This window comes from Triticum urartu, chromosome 2A (genome assembly GCF_056163025.1).
Source record: "Triticum urartu cultivar PI428250 chromosome 2A, HENAU_Tu73, whole genome shotgun sequence".
Lineage (NCBI taxonomy): Eukaryota > Viridiplantae > Streptophyta > Magnoliopsida > Poales > Poaceae > Triticum > Triticum urartu.
This window is the reverse complement of record NC_141874.1, coordinates 551,231,481-551,253,873: the sequence shown is the minus strand read 5'-3', so window position 1 is coordinate 551,253,873 and position 22,393 is coordinate 551,231,481. Positions and strand designations below refer to the sequence as shown.

The following is a 22,393-nucleotide window of genomic DNA, read 5'->3' as shown; positions in this document are numbered from 1 at the left end:
ATCATCACGAGGAAAAAGTTTGAAAAGAGAAGCCCTCGTCGGACACAGAAAATGGCCAGCATGGTACTGAAACCCTAGAAACCTACTCCCTCCGTAACTACGAGTATTTCCGAACGGAGGGAGTAGGTACCTTGTACACACGAATAGTTTCTTTTTGAGAAAACAACAGGCTTTGTTAGTTTGTTGGGGAACAAAAATAGTCGGTGCCAGCGTATTGTTTCTGAGAAGCGCAGTGGCCTCACGGCCTCTACCGAGGCCTAAGACGTAAAGCCCGGCCCAAGTGAACCGACTCACCAGCAACCAGCCAGGTCAGCCTTCAAACTAGGGTTTTGCCCTCCCGCTCCGAGAAAGCAAACAGCTCGAGCTCCTCCGATTCCGTCCGCCTCCGTTCCTCCGCATCTTCCCGGCCGCCGCCAAGATGAAGCTCGTCAGGTAACGCCCCCCCCCCCCCCCCCCCCCTCCTTCCCCCCACTTTTCTTCCCTTCTTTCGGATTGGTTTTGTTTTGCCGTTCCTCGCTGATCTGGTCGGTGTAATCTCCCGCCGCGGATTTGGGCGTTTGTGTTGGGCCGCAGGTTCTTGATGAAGCTGAACAACGAGACGGTCACCATCGAGCTCAAGAACGGCACTACCGTCCACGGCACCATCACCGGTATGCTTCGACCTCACTCCTCCCGAGTGTGAAATCCTGAAATTTTAGGGTTTCTTTCAGCGCGTCCGTGTCTAGGATCCGTTAGTTTTGTCCCCGTGCTTTGTGTTTTTGAGATCTAGTTGCGTGTGCTTGCCTGATTGTGTGGCGTTGTTTTGTTTGGTTTAGAGCTCGTGGAAGTGAACATATCTTCTATGTATGGCCAGTGATTTCCTTTCGTAGTTGAAGGATTAGGTAATTATTACATACAGTGTGGAACTGAGATGAAGATGATTTGCTCCATTAGTTTTGTGGCGCACAATTAGTGATGTTTCTTTGCAGTGGCTGTTCAGCTTGGTCAATTAGCAATTTGATTCATACGAATTGTGCGGAGTGCGTTTACATTCAGCCGATCTTCTCTTATGTGTCCGGTGCTGTCCACTCCTGTTGTTAAATACATGATGTATTTTGTACTCCCTCTGTCTGAAAAAGCTTGTCACTCAAATGAATGTATCTAGCACCAAGTTAGTGCTAGATACATCCATTTGAGAAACAAGCTTGGGACAAGCTTTTTCGGACGGTAGGAGTATATTGAAATCTTTAGTCTTCTATATATTATTCCAAGGAATATAGTGATGTCATCTCCTTATGATAGTGTAGTAACATACATTAGTTGCTCAGAATGAGAATGCATTGGGATCATGTACCTCTGTATGCCCCCTCCTAATCCTCTTTGTTGCTCCCTGATGAATGTTTATACTATTAAACCTAGAAGAGGAACACACCGCACTAAGTTTGATGAAAGGTGCAATAAACAATGTAAGAACATTTGATGAAATTTCTTTGCAACTGGAGAACATTTGTTTTGTTTTAAAAAGGGTACTGTAGGAAATATGACTTGAAGATTGGAATAATGGTTTTCATATTTCTACATTCGTTTTGTTACTTGAGGTCTTCTGGCCTTAGGGTTTATAATGTTTGCCAAATTGGATTTTGTTGAGTATATTCCATAAGTTTCCACTGCTTATTAAAAGAAAAAAAATGCATCCTGGAAGATTCGTATTATGTAACTTCTTGTTGCAGTTTAGAAAACCGGGTTGCCCAGTTTTACTCTTCAGTCATGTAGAATTCGGGAAATCATTGTTTGGACCCTGTCTGGCTCTTCAGTTTTGCAACTCCCATAACATCGTGCTGCTGCAACTATTTTTGTACCAACTGATTGGGATCATGATTACTGGTACTGCAGATCCTCTGACTGATGCATATTTTGTAGGTGTTGACATAAGCATGAATACTCATCTGAAGACCGTAAAGCTCACAATGAAAGGGAAGAATCCTGTAACCCTTGATCACATCAGCGTGAGAGGAAACAACATTCGGTACTACATCCTCCCTGATAGCTTAAACCTGGAAACGTTGCTGGTTGAGGATACTCCCAGGGTCAAGTCTAAGAAGCCAACTACAGGTACAGTTTTTTTTACCACAGCTATTCTATGGTCAGTTTCCACAAGAACTGTAAACTGACCAGCCTACTTTTGTTCCAGGGAAGCCTATGGGTCGGGGTCGTGGACGCGGCCGTGGGCGTGGCCGGGGCCGGGGGCGCTGAGCTTTATTGTTCCCTGCTTTGGAAGCTCGTGCAGTGCAAGTCCCTACAGCGTAACCTGCTTCCTCTGCGAGCTATGTCGAAGAATGTTTCTGTTCTGTTAGAAGATGTCAATCTAAGTACGTGTTGATGCGGAATCATCTCGCCTGTTTGACCTATGTTCTTATATATTGTTCGTAATGCATTTTCTCGGGAATTTCACTTGCAGGCCTCCAGACTTTTGAAATGCTAAGTGGCATCATGTGCTGTTACTTGTTACCCTGGAATTCTTGCCCTTGTGCTTTTGCGTAGCAGTAAGTTGTGTTTGAGTAGAAGCTGACCCTTTTTCTTTTGTGGCAATGCTTGAAATTAAACTGGGATGGGGGCACTGGTATTGCAGATTACATATTGACATATTCATCTGAAACATGCACCCGTCTACAATTCTTGCCTGTATGCTGCGATGTTAGGCTTGATCACTTTCTGTGATTTGATTTTCTGCCCGGTGTGGTTTTGCTTCCTATGAGTTTGGAACTAATGGAATCTTCATTTTTACTTGCAATGCCCACTCAAAATCCAATTGGATGGTGGGTGATGTTGGTTCCACCTCCCTCTTTCACCGTAGGCTACGTTTGATGGGTGGTCTTTTTTTAGAGCATTTATATATCCTGGAATCTCTCCATCTTGTTTGTTGAGACAATTGTTTTACTGGAATGTAACTCCAAAAGGCTTAGTATAGTCAAGTAAGTTTTTGGAATGTGTTCGCAAAAAAAAAGTTGGTAAAAGTTTCTGTAACCGGCCACATTCCACAGCGGAATCAGATATAACCTCTCGGTCGTGATGTATCCATCGTTCAGGCAGTGCCGTGCTGAATCATGCAGCGAGCGTTATGGGTGATGCGTTTGAAGCGACAGGTTTGGCCGGCCGGCCGGCCCATGGTGGTGTCATGTCTGGGACAAATGTTGGCCGGAGCATTTGCCTCTGTCTCTTCACCGTCTTACGTTTCAGGATCGGGACGAATTAAAACCTCGACGGCGATCAGTTTCTTATAAGCTTTATCAAAGTTTTAGAACAAATTTCTGATAATAACCCCTCGCATAAATGCGCGTCCCAATCGAATTGATTCCATCCTGTCAAGCCCGTCGTCCGTCCATCCATCCATGCCCTCCCAGTCCTAGTCTTCCTCCATATGCGTTGTCAATGGAGGACACCCCCAACCCCAATCAGCCAAGCCGCACGCATTATCCTCTTCCATCTTCTATCTATCTAAAAGGCAAAAGACAAATATTCCGCAGCAAAAGATGGAGGAAAAGCAGAGCCGAGCCGCCTGTTGCTCTCTGCAAATTGATTCCCCCCACATGCCCCTCGATGCCAAGATGACACATCACGGCATCAATAATCCCGTCTTGTTAGACATGTGTCTTGGGCCAGGCCACACGGGATCGAGATTCCGTGCATGGCGGAAAGGCAACCCGGAGAGAGATTTCCCGTCACCCGACCGTTCCACACAGTCTTAGCTTCCCTGGCAAGCGATGCCCTGCACACCACCGTTGAAGCGAGAAAGAAGGGCGCTCGTTGGAGTGGTTACATAGTTGTCCAGCTCCATCAGTTTTGCTCTCTCTTTTCGAGTAAAGTGTAGCTGCCGGGTTAAAATTTTCTCTGATAAAAGGGCGTGCCCGCGCTGCTCCAGCCTGCCTGCCTGCATGTTCCAAAACCCTCACGCCGCAGCACCGTCGCTCGCCTAGAGAGAGAGAGAGAGAGAGAGATCAAGGTTTATATAGAGGAAGAAAAGAGAGGAGGGGGAGGAAGGATGTGCTTCAAGTTGAACAGCAAGGAGAGGGTGGGGTGCTGCCTGCTGGTGCTGCTGTGCAGCGCGCTCCTCGTCGGCGTCCTCTTCGGGATGGGCGTCTTCCGCCACGGCTACGACAAGCTCAGCGAGCTCGGCCGCAACCGCACCTGCTACGACTGCCACACCAACTAGCCACACCCTCGCCGGCTAGCGCGCCGTCGGCTTGCCGGCCTACTCATGTGCATCTATGTATGCATGTATGTATGTATAGCAAACTGTGCAGAATTTTGTTGCTCTGGTACGCAGCCGAGGGTACGGACTGTTTTTGTGTTGCTCCTGCTGTTACTATCTTCTATTCCTTCTGGTCCATTTTTATTGTCGCTCAAACTGAAGTATCTAGAACGGAAAAGTCTGAAATACGTCTAGACACATTCTTTTCAGCAACGACTAATATGGATACAGGGCTCTCGGTTTCTTGTGTTGCATCGATCATTTTGTAGGAACGAGCTGGAATGGTTTGGCCTACTTCCAGACCTTATAAACCCTAAGAAGAGAAAATATATATGTAATACTCCCTCTGTTCATTTTTATAAGGCTTTGTAAACGTTTCAGACATTATGCAAAATAACTTAATTTCATTTGTCTGAAATGACTTATAAAAGTGAACGGAGGGAGCAATAAACTACTCCCTTTTGTCTCAAAATGTAAGACCTATGGTTGTAACTCAACACAAATTGCAGTCGACAAACAAGCAAAGTTAGGGTCGAAGGAACTTAGAAATGCTTTGGAAACTTTTTGCTTATGATCTCTAAGGAAAAATAATAGACAAACATTATTAAGGGAAAACAGGAAAACAAGTCAATTACAAATTATTTACAAGAGAACAAAAAAGAACAATTTATTTTACAACAACTACCTCTAAAACTCTCCACAAGATATATTCAGATTTAGACATATAATAAAAACAAATTAACACATATCACCCAGCCAAATAGCAACAAGCTTCATCCAATTAAACTCAACCATTTTCGATGGTTCATGTTCAGTGAGTCAAAGCTCAAATTTCACAAGCTCAAGTGTCCTTATAGAACCACGGGTTACCTAGTCAGGCACACATCTGCAACTACTCATAACAAAAAATGGTGTTCAATAACTTTAAAGCTTGAGGACCCAAATGTTTTGAGGTGATTTAAACATACACATTGAATCATACATTCTTATTTAATCACACATGCAAATGGATACAATTCATGAATCCTACATGACACGACTGGAAGCATCTGATGGATTACAGTGATTGTATACAGTATAAGGAAATGAACTGAACCTATTTTGACTAGCTTACTGGAACATAATCCATAGGCGCGTGAAATAACAAAGCACCCTGGAGTTACAATCACTCGGCAACTCGAAATAATGTAACAGGTATTGTAACACATGCCATGCGATTTTGTACATCATTGATCATGGATTGCTCCATTAGCCGCAGCAGCTGCCACCTTGGGAAGACGAGGCACCAGCACCTCCAGCTTGGCCAGGAACTGCATAGCCAACTTTGATTCCATAGGACTGCAAAAATCAAGAAGAAAAATCAGTCCATGCTCAGGGCCAGGAACAAAGTAAACTAGTGAAAGCAGCAATGTAACCTTTTTTTTTCAGCTCAACAGGAAAAATGTTAAAAGGGAGTGTTCTTGGCAGGAAAATGGCATTTGCTGCAATAGCAACATTGCTGCCCTACCGCTTATTAACTTCTTCGGCCAACAATGGAGGGCAATGGATCTCTCTTTTTCAGCATGAAGAAAAGAATCTCCTTACTCCATTAAACTACTAGAGCGAAATTTATGTAACATCGTCATCATCTTTTAGTTATCTTATCAGGGTCCATATAAAGGCACTCAGTAAAGTTGTGGGGTTTCTGTAAGATGGGAATGAAGCAAGGCATATGCACGAGTTGTATCTTGTACTTTCGCAATAAAAATATTGTAACTTGTAAGGCAGGCATTTATGCGTTGTAAAGTGGAGTAGAATATACATCAGAAACCTGAGCCTGAAATCACCTAATAATATTAAATGATGCAACTTAAGGATCACACGGCACTTAAAAGGCATCTCTACATACCAGGGAAATTTTGTGGTTAATAATGTAATTAAGTTGCATAAATGATTGCTAATATATAATCTCACTTTTCACTAAGCAGACCAAAGAAATGATATGAGATTTGAAATTGAATCTCATTTAGGTACATCAAAGACAAATTTTGTGGTGCATAAGTAATAATAAAGATAACATTATACATTCTCACTTTTCATTAAGCAGAACAGATTTGATATTCAAAATTTTACCTCATTAGATACATCGAAGACACCATCCTGAATTTTCTTATATATTGCTCCAGCAGTCTTGACAAAGCCCTGCATTCCAAATCGAATGAGACAACAATCGTTCAGGGAAAGGCCTTAATTGCACAGAGATGCATCAAGAATCAATCATCACCTCCTCGACATTTTGTGCAGTTTTTGCAGACGCCTCCATAAAGATGAGACCATTCTCCTTGGCGAACTGCTCGCCTTCCTCGAAGCTCACGGCACGCCTATGAGATAGGTCGCATTTGTTTCCAACTAGCATTATTGTCATGTTAGCATTTGCATGTTGCCTTGCATCTTCCAGCCAGCTTGCAAGATGATTAAAGGTTTCCCTCCTAAAGTCAATATGACAATAAATATTAACACCGTGCTCAGCTAGGTTTAGAAAAGCATGCACTTAATCTAACCAGGCAGCTTTCACTATACTGGGCAAGTACCTGGTGATGTCATAAACCAAAAGAGCGCCAGCAGCTCCCCTGTAGTACGATCTAGTTATCGATCTGAATGATTCTTGGCCTGCCTGTAGTATTAAAGAAACCACATAAGATTTTATTTCTCTTTACCTTGACAAGTGAATATGACACAAAGGTTTATGGCATGACAATGAGAAAGAAGCTAAACTAAACATTTGTTGCTATCTGATGAGAGCTAATTCATATAGAAACTCGATGAAGTCACGATTATCAATGGTGAACCCAGAATCTACTACAAACGGCAGTTCTAATTCCCAAGCAGGTTACGATTATCCTAGTGAGGTAAATAATTGCTAGCGCCACCTCTTCCCATCCGCAGTTGGTACTAACTTCTTGTACAGTAAGAAGACAACTCGATCTAGGCAGGCACGCCCAGGCCATGTCAACGTGTCACCTAGGAAAGGCAAAGAGAAATGAGGAATTGGTCGCGGAGAGGAGGCGGTACCGTGTCCCAAATCTGGAGCTTGATGGGCTTGTTGTCGATGGTGATCATCCGGGCGCCGAACTCGACGCCGATGGTGAGGTCATGGACGGGCTGGAAGCGCTTGTCGGTGAACTGCAGCAGCAGGCACGACTTGCCGACACCTGCACGACCATCCCACCCGACCGTCAGCGCGAGCCAGATTCAGCAGAGGCAGGGACGGAAAGACAGATCTCCGCGGCGACGGGAGCAGCAAAGTGCCGCACGGATCCGCCCAATCTCCCCGGAACGAGCAGGGATCGGCGGAGGCGGGGAAGAGGGGAGCGCACCTGTGTCGCCGATGATGATGTACTTGAAGAGGTAGGCGTACGACATCTCTCCTCCGCCGCGGTTCCTCCGGGGAGAGGCGGGTTCAGGGGATTTGGAGAGGAGCAGCGACGAGGGAGAGAGAGGGGGGATTTCCAACTCTGTTTACTTCGGGAGGAAGGAGACGTGGGCTACGTGGTGGACTGATCTTGATCTGGGGGCGGTTCGCTTCGGCGATTTAGCCAGGCAGCGGTCGCGTGCGGGTTATTGATTTCGAAATCGGAATGTCGCTGTCCCTCGGCCGACCAGGACGGTGGGAGCAAGCCAGCTCCGAGCTCTCCAAAGATGGGGTGCCGACTTCCCGTGGATGCACAGCGAACTGGACTGTGATGATGAAACTAGTCGGCTTGTAGACCCGCCGAGGACGGGCACGTTTTTGGATCGGGATTAGTAGATGAAATCTCCACGCCACCGTTTTCCTTCCTTATATGCACCACAAGAAGGAGGAGCCGGCGTGCCAGCAGTGCCAATGCCACTCCAACTCGTGCTCTCCAACTCCCTCTCACATAGGGCGAACTTGAATTGGATAGACGATTTGGAAGAGTCACGAGGCTAGCCGGCCACCTGAGGATAGGGAAATGTTGGGTCGCCTCGTTTTAAAGCACACCATTATCGACCAGCAACCATGTCAATTTAAAAGAAATACCCTCTCCGTAAACTAATGTAAGATCTTCTCATATGGTACGATCTTTTGTTATCATTGTCGTTCTTTTTATGTAGTTGAAAGCCTTTTCTGTTTGGCTATTTAATTCTCTTCATATGGTACAATGTTCTGTTATCTTTGACACTTTCAGGATGAAATGTTTTGTAGGGAATATAGCTACTCTTGGAGTTTTGGTAGTGTCCGGCTTCTTTTCTCGTGCTGATAAGCAAACAACCTCCACCTTCTATAGTGTCATTGATGATTGTGCACCATGTACTTTTGGAGATAGATGGACAAACAAGAGTGAATTGTGACTCCCTTGGACGTAGGGCGAACATCAAATCAGTCGGCTTCAGGGTTGGCTTCTCGCGCCGGATACAGAAGGGTCTTAGACCACCTGAGGATAGGAGAATGTTAGCCTAGTTGGCTTATACACCTACCTGAGGATAGAGAAATGGCAGGCAAGTCGGCTTGTATACCATCTGAGATAGAGAAACATTGTGCTATTCCACTCAAAGGTAGTATCGATTGCCGACCATCCACCATGTCAATTGAACAAGTATTAATTAATTAATTTTGTTAGCCGTTGAAAGCCTTCCTTCTAGTGTTAAATTCTCTCTGAATCTTCTGTCATCTTTGGCATTTTGGAATGCAATATTTTTTTCACAAAGTACAACCAACCTTCACTAGTGACCACCTTTTCTGTCAAAAGGTAGCAGTCAGTTGTGACTCCGTTGAACATAGGGCTGGAATTAGATGAACGAATTGTTTGCCTTCAACGTTGGGTTCTCACGTTGGGTACGAAACGATCATGAGGCTGGTCCGCTTATAGACCCAACTAAGGATAAAGATTTGTTGGATCGTCCCACACAGAAGTAGTTCGAACTATTGACCAGACACCATGCCAATTTAACAAAAGTATCAATTAGTTTCATTGTCATTTTTTATTCCATTGGAAATTTTCTCTGTTGGTTGTTTAATACTCAGAAGTAGTTCTCTCTTTGGTTGTTTGACACATGCTGGATACGGAAGAGTCATGAGGCTAGTCGGCTGCTTGAAGATAGGGAAGTCTTGGGTTGGGTTGCCCCCTTTTTTTAGGATAAGGGTTGCCCCATTTTAAAGCATACCATTGTCGACCAACAAGCATGTCAATTCAGAAGAACTACTACATCCGTTCCTAAATTAAACCACTGAAACATCTTATACTTAAAAACAAAGGATGTATAAAATAATTTTGTCGTCCCTTCTATACAGTTGAATGCCACGGCTGTTTAATTCTTCTGTTATCTTTGACATCCCATGATGAAATATTTCTTTTAGAAAATATAGCTACTTTTGGTAGTGTCCACTCTTTTTCTTCGTGTTGATAAGCAACCAACTTCCACTGTCTATAGCGTCATTGATGATTACTTTTGTGACTCAACTACCTTGGACATAGGGCGAACATCAAATCAGTCAATTTTAGGGTAGGCTTCTCGGGCTGGGTATAGAAGGGTCAGAGGCCACCTGAGGATAGGAAAATTTTAGGGTAGATGGTTTATACACCACCTAACGATAGAGAAATGGTAGGCAAGTCGGCTTGTATACCCACCTGAGATAGAGAAACGTTGGGCTATTCCACTCAAAGGTAGTATCGATTGCCGACCATCCATCATGTCAATTAGACAAGTATTAATTAATTTCATTAGCCATTAAAAGCCTTTCTTGTAGTTTTAAATTCTCTCTGAACCTTATGTCATCTATGGCATTTTAGGATGAAATATTTTTTTCACAAAATACAACAAACCTTCACTAGTGACCACCTTTTTTTTGTCAGAAGGTAGAAGTGAGTTGTGACTCCCTTAAACATAGGGCAAACATGAGTTAGATGAACGAACTGTTTGGTCTCAACGTTGGGTTCTCATGTTGGATACGGAAGGATCACGAGGCTGGTCCGCTTATAGACCCAACTAAGTGAAGGAAATATGCCCTAGAGGCAATAATAAAGTTGTTATTTATATTTTTTTTATATCATGATAAATGTTTATTATTCATGCTAGAATTGTATTAACCGGAAACTTAGTACATGTGTGAATACATAGACAAACAGAGTGTCCCTAGTATGTCTCTACTAGACTAGCTCGTTAATCAAAGATGGTTAAATTTCCTAACCATAGACATGTGTTGTCATTTGATGAACGGGATCACATCATTAGAGAATGATGTGATGGACAAGACCCATCTGTTAGCTTAGCATAATGATCGTTTAGTTTTATTGCTATTGCTTTCTTCATGACTTATACATGTTCCTCTAACTATGAGATTATGCAACTCCCAAATACCGGAGGAACACTTTGTGTGCTATCAAACGTCACAATGTAACTGGGTGACTATAAAGATGCTCTAGAGGTGTCTCCGATGGTGTTTGTTGAGTATGTTGGGGAACGCAGTAATTTCAAAGAATTTCCTACGCACACGCAAGATCTATCTAGGTGATGCATAACAACGAGAAGGGAGAGTGTTGTCTACGTACCCTTGTAGACCGTAAACTGAAGCATTATGAAAACGCGATTGATGTAGTCGTACGTCTTCACGATCCGACCGATCCTAGTACCGAAAGTACGACACCTCCGTGATCTGCACATGTTCAGCTGGTGACGTCCCACGAACTCTCGATCCAGCTGAGTGTCGAGGGAGAGCTTCGTCAGCACGATGGCATGATGACGGTGATGATTATGCTACTGGCGCAGGGCTTCGCCTAAGCACTACGACGATATGACCGAGGTGGATTATGGTGGAGGGGGGCACTGCACACGGCTAAGACAATGATCAACTTGTGTGTCTATGGGGTGCCCCCCTCCCCCGTATATAAAGGAGTGGAGGAGGGGGAGGGCCGACCCTCTATGGCGCGGCCTAGGGGAGTCCTACTCCCACCGGGAATAGGATTCCCCCCTTCCAAGTAGTAGGAGTAGGAGAGAAGGAAGGGGATGAGAGGGGAAAGGAAAGGGGGGCCGGCCCCCACCCAATTCGGATTGGGCTAGGGGCGCACGCCTCCCACCTTTTCCCTTCCTCTCCTCTATTCCACTAAGGCCCAATAAGGCCCATATACTCCCCGGGGGGTTTCGGTAACCTCCCGTACTCCAGAAGATGCCCGAAATTATCCAGAACCATTCCGATGTCCAAACATAGGCTTCCAATATATCAATATTTATGTCTCGACCATTTCGAGACTCCTTGTCATGTCCGTGATCATATTCGGGACTCCGAACTACCTTCGATACATCAAAACACATAAACTCATAATACCGATCGTCACCGAACGTTAAGCGTGCGGACCCTACGGATTCGAGAACTATGTAGACATGACTGAGACTCATCTCCGGTCAATAACCAATAGTGGAACCTGGATGCTCATATTGGTTCCTACATATTCTACGAAGATCTTTATCGGTCAAACCGAACAACAACATACGTTGTTCCCTTTGTCGTCGGTATGTTACTTGCCTGAGATTCGGTCGTCGGTATCTCAATACCTAGTTCAATCTCGTCACCAGCAAGTCTCTTTACTCGTTCCGTAATGCATTATCCTGCAACTAATTCATTAGTCACATTGCTCGCAAGGCTTGTAGTGATGTGCATTACCAAGAGAGCCCAGAGATACCTCTCCGATACTCGGAGTGACAAATCCTAATCTCGATCTATACCAACTCAACAAACACCATCAGAGACACTTGTAGAGCATCTTTATAGTCACCCAGTTACGTTATGATGTTTGATAGCACACTGAGTGTTCCTCCGGTATTCGGGAGTTGCATGATCTCATAGTCATAGGAACATGTATAAGTTATGGAGAAAGCAATAGCAACAAACTAAACGACCATCGTGCTAAGCTAACGGATGGTTCAAGTCAATCACATCATTCTCTAATGATGTGATCCCGTTAATCAAATGACAACTCATGTCTATGGTTAGGAAACATAACCATCATTGATTCAACGAGCTAGTCAAGTAGAGGCATACTAGTGACACTCGGTTTGTCTATGTATTCACACATGTACTAAGTTTCAGGTTAATACAATTCTAGCATGAATAATAAACATTTATCATGATATAAGGAAATATAAATAACAACTTTATTATTGCCTCTAGGGCATATTTCCTTCAGTCTCACACTTGCACTAGAGTCAATAATCTAGATTACATTGTAATGATTCTAACACCCATGGAGTCTTGGTGCTGATTATGTTTTGCTCGTGAGAGAGGCTTAGTCAACAGGTCTGAAACATTCAGATCCATATGTATCTTGCAAATCTCTATGTCTCCCTCCTTGACTTGATCGCGGATGGAATTGAAGCATCTCTTGATGTGCTTGGTTCTCTTGTGAAATCTGGATTCCTTTGCCAAGGCAATTGCACTAGTATTGTCACAAAAGATTTTCATTGGACCCGATGCACTAGGTATTACACCTAGATCGGATATGAACTCCTTCATCCAGACTCCTTCATTTGCTGCTTCCGAAGCAGCTATGTACTCCACTTCACACGTAGATCCCGCCACGACGCTCTGCTTGGAACTACACCAACTGACAGCTCCACCATTTAATAAAAATATGTATCCGGTTTGTGACTTAGAGTCATCCGGATCAGTGTCAAAGCTTGCATCGACATAACCATTTACGATGAGCTCTTTTTTACCTCCATAAACGAGAAACATATCCTTAGTCCTTTTCAGGTATTTCAGGATGTTCTTGACCGCTGTCCAGTGATCCACTCTTGGATTACTTTGTTACCTCCCTGCTAAACTAATAGCAAGGCACACATCAGGTCTGGTACACGGCACTGCATACATGATAGAACCTATGGCTGAAGCATAGGGAATGACTTTCATTTTCTCTCTATCTTTTGTAGTGGTCTGGCATTGAGTCTGACTCAACTTCACACCTTGTAACACAGGCAAGAACCCTTTCTTTGCTTGATCCATTTTGAACTTTTTCAAAACTTTATCAAGGTATGTGCTTTGTGAAAGTCCAATTAAGCGTCTTGATTTATCTCTATAGATCTTGATGCCCAATATATAAGAAGCTTCACCAATGTCTTTCATTGAAAAATTCTTATTCAAGTATCCTTTTATGCTATTCAGAAATTCAGTATCATTTCGGATCAACAATATGTCATCTACATATAATATCAGAAATGCTATAGAGCTCCCACTCACTTTCTTGTAAATACATGCTTCTCCAAAAGTCTGTATAAAACCATATGCTTTGATCACACTATCAAAGCGTATATTCCAACTCCGAGAGGCTTGCACCAGTCCATAAATGGATCGCTGGAGCTTGCACACTTTGTTAGCATCTTTTGGATCGATAAAACCTTCTGGTTGCATCATATACAACTCTTCTTTAAGATATCCATTAAGGAATGCAGTTTTGACATCCATTTGCCAAATTTCATAATCATAAAATGCGGCAATTGCTAACATGATTCAGACGGACTTAAGCATCGCTACGGGTGAGAAGGTCTCATCATAGTCAACTTCCTTGAACTTGTTGAAAACCTTTTGCAACAAGTCGAGCTTTGTAGACGGTAACATTACCGTCAGCATCCGTTTTATTCTTGAAGATCCATTTATTCTCTATGGCATGCCGATCATTGGGCAAGTCAATCAAAGTCCACACTTTGTTCTCATACATGGATCCCATCTCATATTTCATGGCCTCAAGCCATTTTGCGGAATCTGGGCTCATCATTGTCGGTGTCAAAACCGGCGGATCTCGGGTAGGGGGTCCCGAACTGTGTGTCTAAGGTTGATGGTAACAGGAGACAGGGGACACGGTGTTTACCCAGGTTCGGGCCCTCTCTATGGAGTTAATACCCTACTTCCTGCTTGATTGATCTGGATGAATATGAGTATTACAAGAGTTGATCTACCTCGAGATCGTAATGGCTAAAACCCTAGAAGTCTAGCCTATGTGATTATGATTGTATCTTCCTCTACGGACTAAACCCTCCGGTTTATATAGACACCGGAGGGGACTAGTGTTATACAAAGTCGGTTACAGAGAAAGGAATCTTCATATCTGAACACCAAACTTGCCATCCACGCCATCCGGACACGGGCGAGAGTCTTCGGTCTTGTATCTTCATAGCCCATCAGTCCGGACCATGTCCAACAGGCCAGACGCTCGAGGACCCCTTAGTCTAGGACTCCCTCAGTAGCCCCTGAACCAGGATTCAATGACGAGGTGTCCGGCGCGCAGATTGTCTTCGGCATTGCAAGGCGGGTTCCTCCTCTGAATACTCCAACACAATCTTCAAACACAGCGAACGTGTCCGGGTCTGCAAAACAAGTACCACATACCACCGCAGAGAGTATAGTATTTCACGAGTCCAATCTTCTGACAACTTTTTGTAACGTGATATCACGTTCCTGCCTGGTTATTATTTTGAACCGTTTTTCGGCCTGCCGCTCCATATTTTGAGATGCGGCTTTATTGGCACGTCTTGTCAAAGCAGAGATCATGTCCCCATATTGCGGGATTCTCATCAATACAGGTATGGGTAATCCAACCAAGCCGCCTGCATGGCCCCTGGGGAATAGGCGAGTTTTATGGCGAGTGGGGAGGCGCTTGATATTCACCGCCTTTATAAGGAGATAAGGATTCACCTCTTTCACCCATGCCTTCTCTCTTTCCGCCTACCCACTCTCGAGCTCCAGTGCCCAAGTTCTCATCTTTTCTGCCTCAAGAAAGCACTCCGACCATGTCCGGAGCGCAGGGCAAGTGGATGGCCTCCACCGTCAAGGAGAAGGACATCACCCAGCTTCGAGAGGCTGGATATGTGGCCACGGAGGTCGCCCATCGGCTTCTGACCGAGGGACAGATCGTCCCTACCCTGAAGCCCCATGAGAGGGTAGTTCTCATCCCCCACTTTGTCCGCGGGATGGGATTTCCACTCCACCCCTTCGTCCGCGGGCTCATGTTCTACTATGGGATGGATTTTCATGATCTGGCCCAAAATTCCTTCCTCACTATCTCGACATTCATCGTCGTGTGTGAGGCTTTCCTCCGCATCCCACTCCACTTCGGATTGTGTCTGAAGACCTTCAATTTGAAGCCAAAGGTGGTGGGCGGCGAACACGCAGAGTGTGGAGGCGCCATGGTGAGCAAAATGTCCAACGTCCCGTGGCCCAAAGGCACCTTCATGGAGACCGTCAAGGGGTGGCAGAAGTTGTGGTTCCACGTCACAGAGCCCCATGACACTACCTGGGCCACGACTCCCGAATTCAAATCCGGGGCCCCAATGCGGCTTACCTCCTGGCAAGAGAAGGGCCTGGATTGGTCTTCGTCGGACGAGCTGACAGTGCTTTAGACGCGCATCAGGAGCATGATGGACAAGAACGTCAAGCTTGTCAACGTGATTCTGGTGATGCTAGTTCACCGGATCCTTCCATGCCAGAGCCTGGCTTGCCACCTATGGGAGTTCGATCCGGCCGAGCACGAGACCTTGCAACGGTTCTTCGGAACTACTCACGAAGATATCTGTAAGGTGCTCTTCAAGGCCAACGAGACATGGCCGAAGACGACCGAGGACCGTGGGCATGACCTGGCCCATCCCGCCAGTTCGGTAAGTTTTCCGCGTTTCAAGGTGTATCCCTTACTTGCTTACTCAAGGAGGATGTCCGAACTTCCCTATTTGTTTTTACAAGGTTGGACGAAGAAGGCGGAGCTGATTTAGTGTCCGGCTCCACTGCCCGAGGAACCAGCCATCCCGCTTCTGACGAAGATGCTGGTTCCGGTGCCCTACAAGGCGCTGGAGAAGAAGGCCAAGGGGACCATAGGTGGCCTCCGTCCCAAGGGTACTTCGGACGTGGCGTCCGAAGACGCCTAAACTCACTCCGCCGCCGAAGATGACGAGGAGGAGGAAGAGGAAGGAGAAAGAAATCCCCCCCGAGGGGGGAATGAAGAAGAGGGCGGCCTCCACAAATTTGGAGGCGGAGTCGTCCAAGAAGGGGAAGGTCTCCCTCATGGATAGCTCCACGTGGGACGCCGATAGCAGCCCAGAACGGTGCCCCCGAGATAAGCCCCAGGCCGAATCGTGAGTATTCGAAGACCCTGACGCATTCATATATCAGCCTCTTTACTTCATAGTTTTAACATGTGAAATCATGCACTTGCAGTCCGACTCGCTCCACCCTCGAGCGATCCTCGTCTTTGGGGAACTCGCTAGACCTGAAGGTGATGGACAACGGGTCCCATCCGGCGGCCTCCTCTCCCAGGGCCATGGATGACACCGAGGTGTTGTCCCGAAGGATCCCCGGCCAGGGAGAGACGCAGGAGGCCGTCAGGACGGTGCCAGAGGGCGAGACCTCGGCCGCCGGATACATGGGGGAGCAGATCCCCATGGAGACTGGCGATGGGGGCCATGTCCAATTCGGTCCCCAGCTGAATACGGTCCCAGAGACCTATACGGCTCCGGAATCCGGCAAGCAGCCTCCTTCATCGGAAGGAAGTGTGCCCATTCCACTGGTGACCTTTGTCCAACCACAGGCGCCGGATACTCTACTGGAAGCGCTGTGAAGTGCTTCCATCATTGAGGAACACCATACCCTCATGGGTGCGGTGATTGAGAAGATTCAGTTCGCGAAGAGCGGACTGACTGAAGCCTGCACAAGCCTTTTAACTGGCTTTGAGGTAAGCAATGCAATTTGTGAAAATAAAGTCACAGTATAGACAGTAGCCCCTGAGACTCTGTCCGGTGTTCGGAAAGAAGACCCGAATAGAGGATCAAATAGTTTTTTGCAGGAGACTAACCAGATATGTCTATTTGTATAAGCAGGCGTCGCTGCTAGCCGCGACTTCTCATGCTGCTGAAGTTTCCGGACTGAGGCAGAGTCTGGAGCGGGCTGAGGAAGAGCTCGGACGAGTGAAAAAACAGCTGGAGGACAAGTAGGGTATATAATGACCTATTCAGATAGAGCAAGATATGAATTGCTTGTGTTGATCGTATGATAATTTGTAGGAGCGATGTCCGAGGTGGAAACCCTCAAGGCAGCGCTAACCGAAGCCTAGAAGAGGGCGGTAGATGAACAGGCCGCTCGCGAAAAGCACGAGGCTAGGGCCGGTGAGGTCCAGCGGGAGCTACAGGATGCCGTGAAGAAATGCGAGTCCTTGGAGCGCAAGAATGCGAACCAAGAGTGCAAACTTTCCAAGGCTCGTCAAAGTGCACAAGAGGCCCGGGTCAAAGCCCAGGGCGCCCTCCAGGAAACCCAAGAGGCCAAGAAAATTGCGGCGGGTAAGGATTTTATTATGTAGAGCAAGTATGTGAAGAAGAGATATCTCTTGCTAACCCGGATTTGGAGTTCTCCAGGGGCGTTTGCGGATCTGCCACGTAGTGTTTCTGACGTTGCGGAGTTCTTCCGAGCCGAAGAGGGGAGCTCAATGGAGAAGCTATTCTAGTCGCAATACCTTGCGCCAAAACATCTAGTGCCCTTTATCAACCAACTAAAACAGCTGGTCGAGCTGCACAGGGTGGTCAAACTAGCCATGAAGGATTTAATAATCCGGCTGTGGCCTGCAGAAGCTATACCCGGCAGCTACTTCGGACTCTTGAAACAGCTGGTCGTTCTGCATAGAAGGTGCGTGGATGGCGCTTGCCCGTATCAAGATACAATGGGCGAAGATGGACGTCGTCAAGCTCGCGACGGAAGGACCGCCCACAGGCAAGGAGCACCGCATGCCCGAGCAGTATTTTGAAGATGTTTTGAAGGGATCCCGCATTGTGGTGGAGCAATGTGCTAAGGACATCATTTTTGAATGAATGCATTCATGTTATCCCGTCATGTATGATGAAAACAATGCTGATATGTAATATAATGCTTTGTTGTTTATGATTTAAAGTTTTACCTCCTGTGCGACCATTTTTATCAAGTCTGAGAGTTGGCCAGTCGTCGGCTTCAGCCCCCACATAGGTAGTACGGGGGTGTTCGGGATGAATCTAAACACTCTTTATCTGAGAATTTGGTCCTTGAAGGAGGTGTTTAGCGCAACGAACCAGGCAATCAAACTATGTGGCTTTATCACCCTCACTTAGCCATAGGAGTTTGACAATAAAAATGTAGGCGCAACCCCTAGTATCCGAACTAGGGTGCTGTAAACACCTGATCGGATAAGAACCGATTCATCGCATAATGCAGAAAAAATCGCTAAAGATTTGAAACCTCCGAAGAGCTGACCGGCTCACGCCGCATCATGACAGTCAATTTTTGGCTTTCTCTATTGAGGTGCTCATCCGGATAAACCAGGACACAATCACAGTAGTTCTCCCTTTACTACCCTAGATGATATAGCGGAACGTAAGGTAGTAAGCACAAGAGCCGGGCAACCCAACTATTGACCAAAGACATGATTCGGAGCTAATGCATATAATGCTAAATTCGGGGTGCCGAACTATACTGTAAAAAGTGTTCAGACTTTGTTGCCGTATTATGAGGCGCAATGAAGCCCCTGGCGGACTAAAGCGTACCAAAGTGTACGGGTGCGATTTGGTAAGATTATCAAAAGAGCAAACTACTGCCACAAAAAGTTGGGCTGCAAACTATTTCCATTATGGTTTGATTAATATGTCAAAGCGTATTTGTACAAGTAGTGCAATAAGCAACAGGGCTATTTAATATGCCACAACCAAGGGATGTGTAAAGATTAATATGGTTTGATTAATAAGCCAACTCTGTACCTCTTTCTTATTCAGTACATGGGATGTGTAAAGATTACCCCTCTTGCGACATGCCTACAATGCGGTTATGCCTCTAAGTCGTGCTGCGACACGTGGGAGATATAGCCGCATCGTGGGCGTCACAAGTTGGTAATCAGAGCCTTCCCCGACTTAGGAGACCTCTGCTTGATCGAATCGCTGGCATTGTTGAGTCTAGAAAAATGTTTTGAGTCTTATAGGATTATATATATCGGAGAGTAGGATTCTTTTTACTCCTCAGTCCCTTCGTCGCTCTGGTGAGGCTTCCTGACGTAGAGTTTTGACTCTTCTCTTCTCAAATTTCACTAAATTATTTTTTAGGATCACACGGGTATCTTGGAATCGTTCCGATGGTTTTGTGATGAGAACATTGTTCTTGGTGCTTCCTGACATTTAGGGGTTGTGGCAGTGTCCCGGGGAGTTGATCTCTGAGGTGTTATCGTCACAATTTTATCGTTGCAGTTCTGGAATACCCGAGTTTCGCCGACATCGAAAATCTCTTTTATGCAGTTGTTGGTGAGATAACCTCGACGCCACCCAGTACTGGGGCGGGAGTTCGGGAGTATTGCCATAACTCGCATAACAAATGCTTTTCGAAGGTTGAGGTAAATGATTTCCGAAGGTTTCTTGGTTATGTGTTGAAGGATGGATACAGCTGGATGTAGGATTTGTTAGTTTTGGGTGAGATATTATGCTTCCCCTGTATCCCCAACACCTGATTGCATAGTCAGAAAGTTTCGGGAGTTTATAAGTGGGAATTCAAGTAGCTCCTAGGATATCTTTCCGACAAATGTATGATATGAAATTGGGGTTCGACGTCTAGTGGTCCGCCTATCCACGGTTGGTTTTACAGTGGTCTCGTTGTGTCTTAAAGAGTCCTTGGCTATGCTGACTCAGGGAAGCTTCGTATGTCATGTGCACTGCCTTGTACATGATGGTGCTATACGATCGAGCCCGTGTGGGCCCCACCATGAAAACTTCGGACGAAATCTCTATCATATGTTTATTCCGGCTTATTCTGCAAGCCAATCCTTTGTTTTGTTTTCAGTTGTGGTATTCGAGTTGCTTCGAAGTCAAATTTTGATTCCATACCTTTCCTAAGTGGTGTTCTCATACTCCGATGTGAATACCATTCCTTCTTGATAATCGAGATTGTCACGTCAATCCTTTTTCAACCGGCGTGTCTCTCTTCAAGTGGATCCGATCACTTCAACATTCGCAAGATCAATTACCAGTTCTTCTCAACGGTGTTTGCTTCATCCGCCCCCAAGTTGTCTTTGTTTTCCCTCCCTCCCACCCTTGTTTCTGCAAGGACTCGGATTTCTTAATTCGTTATCCATTTTATGGATGTGAAGTCTCTCCATTCTTTTCAATCAATGTTCTTACCCGGTGGTTCTCTTGAAGATGCTCTTCTAGTTCGTCATCCCTCATTCTTTTTCTTCTCCGGTGTTTCCAATTCAAGCTTTGGTGCTGATCATATTCCTTCCTTGTTTCAATGCTTTCCCATGCCGTTACACCTCTTAATCATACACTTCCCGCTATTCATTGTTCCGGAGTGCTGAAGATATCTCAGAAGGCCCGTCTTTTCATTCAAGATCCATTCAACCTATTTCGAGGTTGTTATGTCATTCAAGCCATCTAATTCAACCGGCACAATCTCTCTTAAATTGTTCAACGACGTTTCTCTTGAGTGGGCCCTAACCCACAGGTCTTTTCCCTGGATCTTACCTGACTCTTCTTATTTTCCTGGAGCTATCCTCAAATTCTTTTCAAAGTTTGACGTAAGAATGAATTGTCATCAGTCATATGTATTTCACCAAGATCTTTCAAATTCTTTCATCGTTGGTTCAACCTTTCTAATTTTTCATCCCGGAGTATCTCAACAATTCATGGTGGCATTTCTCGTCGTCATTCTCAGATTTTGAAGACCGAAGAAGAGTTTCTCCTCAATCTGCTCCATTCTCTTCAAGATTCGTGATTCTAGCTTGTTGCCATCCTCTCATAATTGTTTTGATTGTGAGAATTATTTTCATCCATCCGGAGCATCTCATGAGTTGTTTTCATTTATTTCCTCCGAAGCCCATCATTTCAGAAGAATTATTCTTTCTCCGCTTTCAGCTCTCATTCTCGAAATCTTACCGATGCATCATTCAAGTAGTCTCTAATCAGCTCGAGATCTCTTCGTTCACTTACATCTAAATTCTCTCAAGAATCTTCATTCGTTCTCTAATTCTTACCGGTGATTCATCCCTTTACTTCGTTCATTTACAATTCTTATGGTGGTTCGTTCAAAAATTCTCTTCCATTGCTATTGTATTAATTTATCCGTTGTCACAATCCTACCGGTGGTTCGTTGAAGACCTTTCTCAAGTTTTGCGCTATATCTATCTTAATTCTTTCCATGAGAATAAGTAGTATGCAAAAATCCGTTGCTTGTCATCAATTTAATTGGTGAAGGATACACATAACGTAATTCTTATTCTTGTTTCACCCAAGTGATTAATTCCTTATCCCGGAGGTTCATCAAAATTCTTGATTTCATCTGGTCATCTTTATTTTCCGGAGTTCCAAGTTTTTCCGCATTATCTCATCGCGAAGCTCCATTTAAATCATCGCAAGGCTTCACCTTGTGTTTTCAACTTCTTTTTCCTTCCGTCTTCATCATCCTTTTGATTACCGGAGTTCTTCATGGAAGCTCCACTTGATGGTTCATCAAGGATTTAATTTATTCTCGAAGTTTTCATCTAGATTCTTTTCTAAGGAGTTCAAGCATTTTTCATCTTGCAATCCGGAGTGCAATTCTTTCTACCGTATCATTGGAGGTGGTATTATGTCATTCTTGATAATCTGAGTTCATGTTTCATGATTCACATGTTGTTGAGAATGAGGTATTTTAAATCCACCAAATCCCTTCATTGCAATTATCTTGGGTTACATTTCACCTAAAGTTTTCCCTAAGGATTGTTGTTATTTATGGTGCTCATAAATGACCCAAGTTCTTCTTTTATCCTCCCGGTGAGATAAGTTCCTTGTCTTCTTGTTCATATCAATCCAATCTATTGTTTCCATTAGTGGCAGAATTCCACCTCATAATTTCGAGATGTTTTCTATAAGTCCACAACAAGTTTACTCTTTTCGTTGTCGGTTTTCCAACAATTCCGTTCGACCCTTCTCTTCAAGATGCTTTTCAAGCTCAATAGAGGTAGAAGATGGTGTTTTATTCTCCGTTCTTTTGTTCCGACGATCCTACTTCTATTCTTTCGTTCCGGAGGCATTGTGATTTTGCTTGTTCAACCATCATCTTGTTTTATCAAAGATCATGTCCTTTCCTTTGCTTATCCATTTAACCGGAGTGTTGTGCTCCTTTGCTCAAGTTCTTTTCGTCTTATCAAGTCTTGC

At 44.9% G+C, this 22,393-nt stretch overlaps 2 protein-coding genes across 3 annotated transcripts; one reads left to right on the top strand and one right to left on the bottom strand.

The window, feature by feature from the left end:
* The first annotated feature begins 278 nt into the window (after nt 1-278).
* On the top strand, nt 279-2,487 carry LOC125538686 (small nuclear ribonucleoprotein SmD1a). Of its 2 annotated transcripts, XR_007296494.2 has the most exons (5): nt 279-432; nt 574-650; nt 1,900-2,091; nt 2,171-2,348; nt 2,438-2,487. XR_007296494.2 is itself a non-coding variant. In XM_048701955.2 (4 exons), the coding sequence occupies exons 1-4, from the start codon at nt 419-421 to the stop codon at nt 2,230-2,232; spliced, it is 345 nt and encodes a 114-aa protein (XP_048557912.1). In that variant the 5' UTR covers nt 279-418; the 3' UTR covers nt 2,233-2,430. The 2 variants fall into 2 exon arrangements, 1 of the variants encoding a protein (XP_048557912.1); XM_048701955.2 differs by lacking the exon at nt 2,438-2,487 and having other exon boundaries at nt 2,171-2,430.
* A 2,706-nt stretch (nt 2,488-5,193) lies between these two features.
* On the bottom strand, nt 5,194-7,999 carry LOC125538685 (ras-related protein Rab-2-B). Its single transcript, XM_048701954.2, has 6 exons — nt 7,585-7,999; nt 7,280-7,419; nt 6,799-6,881; nt 6,492-6,696; nt 6,341-6,409; nt 5,194-5,566 (listed from the first exon to the last, which is right to left on the bottom strand). Exons 1-6 carry the CDS (start codon nt 7,628-7,630, stop codon nt 5,477-5,479), a joined length of 633 nt encoding a protein of 210 aa, XP_048557911.1. The 5' UTR covers nt 7,631-7,999; the 3' UTR covers nt 5,194-5,476.
* Nucleotides 8,000-22,393: the final 14,394 nt, after the last annotated feature.

Bases quoted from the DNA above. Each gene is read 5' to 3' on its own strand.
- LOC125538686 (XM_048701955.2), top strand. The intron at 651-1,899 runs GTATGCTTCGAC...CATATTTTGTAG, and splicing joins CGTCCACGGCACCATCACCG to GTGTTGACATAAGCATGAAT. The intron at 2,092-2,170 runs GTACAGTTTTTT...CTTTTGTTCCAG, and splicing joins GTCTAAGAAGCCAACTACAG to GGAAGCCTATGGGTCGGGGT.
- LOC125538685 (XM_048701954.2), bottom strand. From the start codon at position 7,630: ATGTCGTACGCCTACCTCTTCAAGTACATCATCATCGGCGACACAG. The intron at 6,697-6,798 runs GTACTTGCCCAG...TATTGACTTTAG, and splicing joins TTGGTTTATGACATCACCAG to GAGGGAAACCTTTAATCATC. The intron at 5,567-6,340 runs GTAAAATTTTGA...TGATTTTTGCAG, and splicing joins TCTTCGATGTATCTAATGAG to TCCTATGGAATCAAAGTTGG.